Source organism: Sipha flava, unplaced genomic scaffold, assembly GCF_003268045.1.
Source record: "Sipha flava isolate LNK unplaced genomic scaffold, YSA_version1 302_pilon_pilon, whole genome shotgun sequence".
Classification (NCBI taxonomy): domain Eukaryota; kingdom Metazoa; phylum Arthropoda; class Insecta; order Hemiptera; family Aphididae; genus Sipha; species Sipha flava.
The window spans coordinates 97180-103708 of NW_020272978.1; the positions used below are offsets into that span (position 1 = coordinate 97180).

At 35.3% G+C, this 6529-nt stretch overlaps 1 protein-coding gene across 2 annotated transcripts in view; it reads right to left on the reverse strand.

Annotated features, from left to right (window-relative positions):
• Positions 1-367: 367 nt before the first annotated feature.
• Positions 368-6529, reverse strand: part of LOC112686242 — a 245020-nt gene continuing 238858 nt past the window's right edge. For both annotated transcript variants that reach the window (XM_025558448.1, XM_025558449.1), the window contains exons 13-14: positions 2432-3160; positions 368-1207 (exon numbers count right to left, since the gene is read on the reverse strand). In XM_025558448.1, coding sequence (XP_025414233.1) covers positions 909-1207; positions 2432-3160 — 1028 coding nt within the window. In that variant the 3' untranslated portion in view covers positions 368-908. The remainder of the gene's footprint in view (positions 1208-2431; positions 3161-6529) is intronic.

Consider the following 6529-nt stretch of genomic DNA (forward strand, 5'->3'; position numbering starts at 1 on the left):
TAAATCATTTGACCGGACAGAACAAATAAATTGAGAAACGTTTAGTTGTTTTATGCTTACAATGCAGACGATTCAAAAAGATTCCATGTAGGTATGTCATGGACATTATCATTCTTATATTGTTGAAAACTAAGTTTTAATTTCAAGTCTTGTACTTTTTCTTTATAATTAATCGCATAGTAATTAAAAAATCCCGTTTTAGTTAATAAACTTGATTTGTTTGCTTAGTTAACAATATGTTGTGTACTAAAAACAGTGCGACTACATTGCACTATGATTTATAATAGTTTTTCAAGGTAAAAAAAAAAATGTCAACAGTTGTTCACACTTGGAAAATGGATACTATGAACTAAATGAAATACGTAAATAAAGTTATAACACGTAGTATATTGATATGTACACAATACACGTAATAATATGGCAACGGCAATCATGTTATATCCAATCACAATACAAATATTTTTCCTAAAAACAAACGATGCCAAAGTTTAATATTTATTATTTTGATTGATCCTATTATGCTAAGGAATAATATACGGAAATTATAGGACTAAAAGTTTTAAACTTAAAATTGGTAACGCGCCTGTAGGAATGAAAACTTATTATCAAGACTTAACGATAACGGTATACAGTAAACATTGCATTAAACAATAATAGTAATAATAATAATAATAAATATAAAAAAAAACGTATAGAATAATATTACAATGTGGCAACAATAGTCGATAAAATTAGACAGTATATAACTTGTAGGTATTATGGTTAACACATACAATTCCTTTATCTAATAATGATTAGAACATAAAGAATGGAAAAATAATGTTAGAGAAAAAGAGATAAAAGTCTTTTTTTTTTTTTTAGACAACGATTATATTATATTATAAAAACCTATATGGTCAATTATAGTTTCATATGGACGATTCTCGATGGAGCGCGTTCAGCAATACCCGGGATGGTACCGGCAGTAGAGGTTCGCCTATTGCCGGATTGATTGTTCTAGACGATGAATGTTTGCTTGTCAAAACTTCCGCTGTTGCCGGTGTATTAGTTGGAGGAAAGGTAGATTTTGGAATAACTATTGTTGAGTTGGGTTTCTGATATTGAAATTGGTACGACGACCACTGGTGATTGCTGTTAATTGTGTTGAACTTCATTTGTTGCGGCTGCAGCGGTTGTTGCTGTTGCTGCCAAGTACTGTCTAATATATCTGTAAAAATATACAAAGCGTTAACGGAAGCACGTAAATAATATTTCTTCTAGAAAATCCAATTAATATTTCACATTTTCACAGCTAGTCTGAGCTGTAGAGTTGTAATGAGATTTTTTTACCGAGAAAATTATGTCTGTCAAATTTAAATCTACTTAACCATAAAAAGTTGTTACCTATTGTAATATTTTTTTAGTGTTTGAGATTAAAGTTCACTGATCATTTTGAAACATAAAGAAGCATTTTTTCTTATATGATGATTACACGGGAATCTAACGGATGATCGGAACTATCCGTCTATTACTTCAAAAAAATCGAAGTCGATTTAATCAGTATAGTCTGATCGGTTAGCATCGAGGGTTTTCGTCGTCTACCGTTCGTTTTAAAGATACGAGCAGATCATGAGGTGAGAATAATAACATTCTAAAATCCGAAATGTGCTTCCGAGGATCTTTTTCCCGAAATGGGACTTTCGTAACAATTGTGATCGGTTTAATGCAGATCGCTAAACGCCCCGAGGTACGCGAAACGATCTGATGTCAAAGAGATCAAAGAGAAGTTATGTCCAAGGTCTAGTACTTCGCAGGACGAAATTATCTGTCTGAGGATAAATTGACCCAAACAGAAGGTTTATAAAACCGAAGATTTTGATATTGTAAACATTTGTATGAATTATCAAGTCACATGGAACTAAACACAAACTATACTGTTTTTTCGATTGACGGGAATGGCAAAAAGTGTTACCAACACGTCGAAAGATCAAGGTACCGGTCATAACGATAGGAAAGTCAACAGTTTTGAACTTAAACCTATATATCTAGACGTTACATTTAATTGAAGCGGGGTAGTTCGGCAAACGGTCGTATTGTATTCTACATTCAAAACTTTTTGAAATATTATAGATTTTTTTTCTAAGTTTTTCAGGAGCTCTAGTGAGTAGTGTCTACTCTATTCACCGACTCGACGACGTGTTTATGCGTACGGGCCGTTTTGAGCGACGCCAGTAGCGCAATTGTCAGGAGTGTTGGGTGTGCAATTCATAGGGGCCCCCTTGCGATCCATTCCGATATTGTGTAACGTACACATATCATATAATTCGTTTTCGTACAATAACAATAAATAATAATGAAAAAAAAAGAAGGGCCATAGACTGGAAATTTTCCAACTGGTCCCTTATCGTCCGGTTACGTCATAGGGGAGCAATAACGATAGTGCGTCACGCACCTGTTGCGATGGCCGTGTAAGTGGTGGACATGACGATGTCCGGACCGGCACCATCGTCGCGGTGGATGCTCATGACGGCTGGCCGAGGCGTCGACTTGTTCACGACCACCCGGACGTCGGCGGTCGGCGGTCGGCATTTCCGAAGTTGCTCGGCGCATTTCTGGTGTTGGCGCTGGTGCGTCGGCGACACTTGCGTCTCGGAAGCTCCGTCGTGATCGTCGTCCACGTTGTTGTTGATGTTATTGCTGTTGTTGTTGTTCGCCGCACCATTGACCGCGTACGACCTGGACGCCGATGACTGCGGCGGCTGTTCCTGTTGTGCTTGCGTGCCCGCCGGTTCTGGCGTTTTCCGCCGGTGTCCCGCGACGAGTTTACCCGCGGCCCCACTGACGTCGTCGTCCGTTCTGCCGTCCGCGTCGTCCGCTTCATTGCGCCCGAGTCCGTACACGTGGCCGCGATCGGTGCGCCGGTTGTAGTACTGCCTGCGGTACAGTAGGGCCACCACGGCGCAAATGCCGCACGACAGCGCGATGACTACGGCCACCAGTACCGCGGTGAGCGCGGCGGACGCGGCCTGCCACTGCCTGTGCGGCTGTCGCCTGCGGTCGGCTCCGTCGAATTCTTGGTAGTGCGGTGGCGGCGGCGGAGGCGGTGGCGGTACCACGACCGAGAACATTTCCACTAACGCGATGGTGACGCGATGCCACGCGTACCCCAGTATCGACTCGTCTGCGGGGAAGAAAAAAAAGAAACGTTAGAAGCATATTTATCTGTTGAAACATGATATGACAAAATCTTATGTATAATTGTTACTACCACCGTTGTTAAGCCCAGATAAATACTTTTTTTCTAGATAAATATAGTATACCAAAAATCTAAAGATAAAATTCAGGTCGACTAAAATTATCTTTATAAATGATAAAAGATAATCATTGTTTATTTAGATTAACGGCAGATGCATTTTTTAAAAAACAACTATTTTGGTATAAAGTGTACAAAAAAAAAAAAAAAATGATCAGACCTATCACGATTAAAATATTTTGTATTCATTTGAGACGTTTGATTTTAAAGTGTTTTGTTTAGGATAAAAAATGTAGGTAAAAACTTGCTAATACATATATTTATTTCTGAATTTCATTCAAGTGTTGATGCTTTCCGTCGTAAGACCAATCGTGTTGGAAAAGCACTAGAAAACGGTTATTGATGGTGGATGGACAATATATTTGCCATATTATCCAAACAATAGGTTTGGCTCTTAAATGCGTCATGATATTTTACAATTTATCAATATAAAATTAACGAAAAGAAAACTCCTCCACTGGGAAGAATGTTATTTAATTCATTAAGCCGCATTCCTACGGGGAGTGAATCACAAAAGTGAGCCACACTAGTAAATTTACGTTAGTGACACATACACGTATGTGTAAAATCAGATAGTTCACACGATTTTACGTTTGTGACGCTCACGATTTAGTGCTCGCTATTTTTTTCACAAGTTTAGTTTACATCGAAACGTCGATCATGACGATCATAAATGATCTAGTTGTTGAAATCCGTGCCATTTTGAGTTCTTTTTATTTTTGTACTATATTAGCAAAAAAGGTTGACCGTATACGAGACACAATGACTGGAAAACGAAAAAAAGACGCTTTTGGGTTGGAGAGTGGATACTGCGAAGGAAAATGTTAGGAGCGACGAACTTCATTAATATAGTGTTATGGGCTATCACATATTCCTAGAAACATGTATAAATAGAATGGTGCGTAACACAATATCACAGGTGTTGTACACCTATATTTGATTAAGTTGGCCATAAACCAGTAATATATATTAAAAGATTAATATATATTCCTAGAAACACTTACATTTAATTAGTTGGCCATAAACCAGTAATATATATTAAAAGATGTAATCTATAAAATAATGAAGTAGGTCAAACGAACGTGGCCTATTGCTAAATAAGGAATAAATGCCGAAAAAACAAGTCCTATGACGTCAATCGAGCCATATAAAAGAGGGACCAAAATGACCACAATTCAGATGAGTTCTAGTCACGGAACAACAAGCAACTTCACGTTACTCTGTATCAGAATTTTTGTTAACACTATGAGTTATAAAATAAATATATTAAACGTATTAAAAGTCTCATGTTTATTAAAATTAAATACATCTTCGACTGCAGTACTTGAAATTGAGCCGGTGGCATGTAACAATAGAATTAAATAGCAATTTTCTAGAAGATTTAAAGAACCTTCTGCAAATGACTATCAGTTTGAATACCTGAAAGTTTGAACGACATAAAATCAAATACGTTTGATCTATCCACACTCGAGTCGTGCGCCAATATTTACGAAAGCAAGTTAAACGGCTGTACGCTCCCACAGAAACATATTCCACGAAAACGTGGCTCACTCTCATGATTCACACTCCTCCATTAGACCCCCCGAGTGTACATAATCAAAGGATTTATTTTTTATATTTTAATAGTTTTTACCAGTAAACAGTAAATGACGACAGTTCCTGTTAATTGTTATTCATTATCTAAAAAGCTATTACTGTCGTTATTTTATATGGTTACTTATTTGGGTATTAAAGTCCATCGACATTTGAAAAAACGTATAAAACGTATATAACCTACAAATTTTTATTATTGAATGTTTTTGTTGCAGCTACACATGCGATGCACGGTAAAATATCCGAATCCCCGAAGATCTCAAAATATTAATTAAATATTGTACATAAAAAAAAAAATATCTGGCCAGTGGTTCCCAAGGGGGGGGGGGGGTTAGATACTGAACGGAGGGAATATATTTTTGATGATATAACGAGAATTTTATTTGCTCTACGAGCATTAATCCTATTTGTATCGATGTATCTCTGTGAGTTAGACTTTTCCACGCTTTTGCAAATAAAAAGCAAGCAAAGAAATCTGTTGGATATGGAAAATTATATGCGTTGCGCGTTATCAAATATATCCCTACGGATTATAGACTTGGTAAGAAAAAAACAAACTCAAATTTCGCATTGAATTAATTTTACCATCATATTTTATAATTATAATTATAATTAATTATAAAGTTGACTTGTATTTTATTTTTAAAATGATGATAGAAAAAATATCATTAGTTGTATAATATGATATTATAATAAATATAGTTATTTTACAAAATTTTCTTTGTATGGCTTACTAAAAAAAAGTCATCTTATTTCTAATTTAAGGGAAGAGGGCATGAGATTTTTGAAAATGTACAAGGGGGGAATGGAATAAAAAAGGTTGGGAACCACTGATCTAGACGAATAAACAGTAGATAACTTAAATTTTCACCATGATAAATAAATAGGTAGCATTTATATTTCTATCTTGATAAAATAATAGATGATAAATATTTAATCTAGATAAGTCTCAACACTGACTACCACCAAGTTACTAAGATACATCTAATGCGAGCAAGATAAAAAATCAAGACAACGAAAATTACAATGAAATCATTTGAACAATAGTGACTTTACAGCAGCAATAATAATAATAACTGGTTATAAATCAAATTAGATATAACGATGGGAATGCATTGGACAGCTTGAGTTACATATGAGAAGACCAACAGACGTGTTTACTTCGGCAAATCCCGATAACGTAAACGATCCGAAGCTTTCACATCGAAGTTTAGCAACAATTTTAGAAATTAATGTATCGCACACAATACAATTGGTGACGTATATAGTCGTTGATAACGACGTAAGCATAATAACACGATTAAAAAAAACGTTTTGATGCTTGAGCATTTTTGCTGTTTCAGAATGTGTACTAAATAATTTCAAGCACACCTCAAGTTGTGGTTTGATGACACGCACACCAAGGAAAAAATAAGAACCATTCTTACGGTGATTCTAATTGGTCAATAATGTGTCTATAAATATGATGTAATAGCATAATAAACGCTGGTTTGGTTTTTTCCAATAATTTAATAACATCTTATCTAGAGAAAAGTTGGTTAATTTTTCAAACTTTCAACTATTGAAAGAATAATAATAATAATAATAATAATAATAATAATAATAATAATAATAATAATAATAATAATAATAATAATAATAATA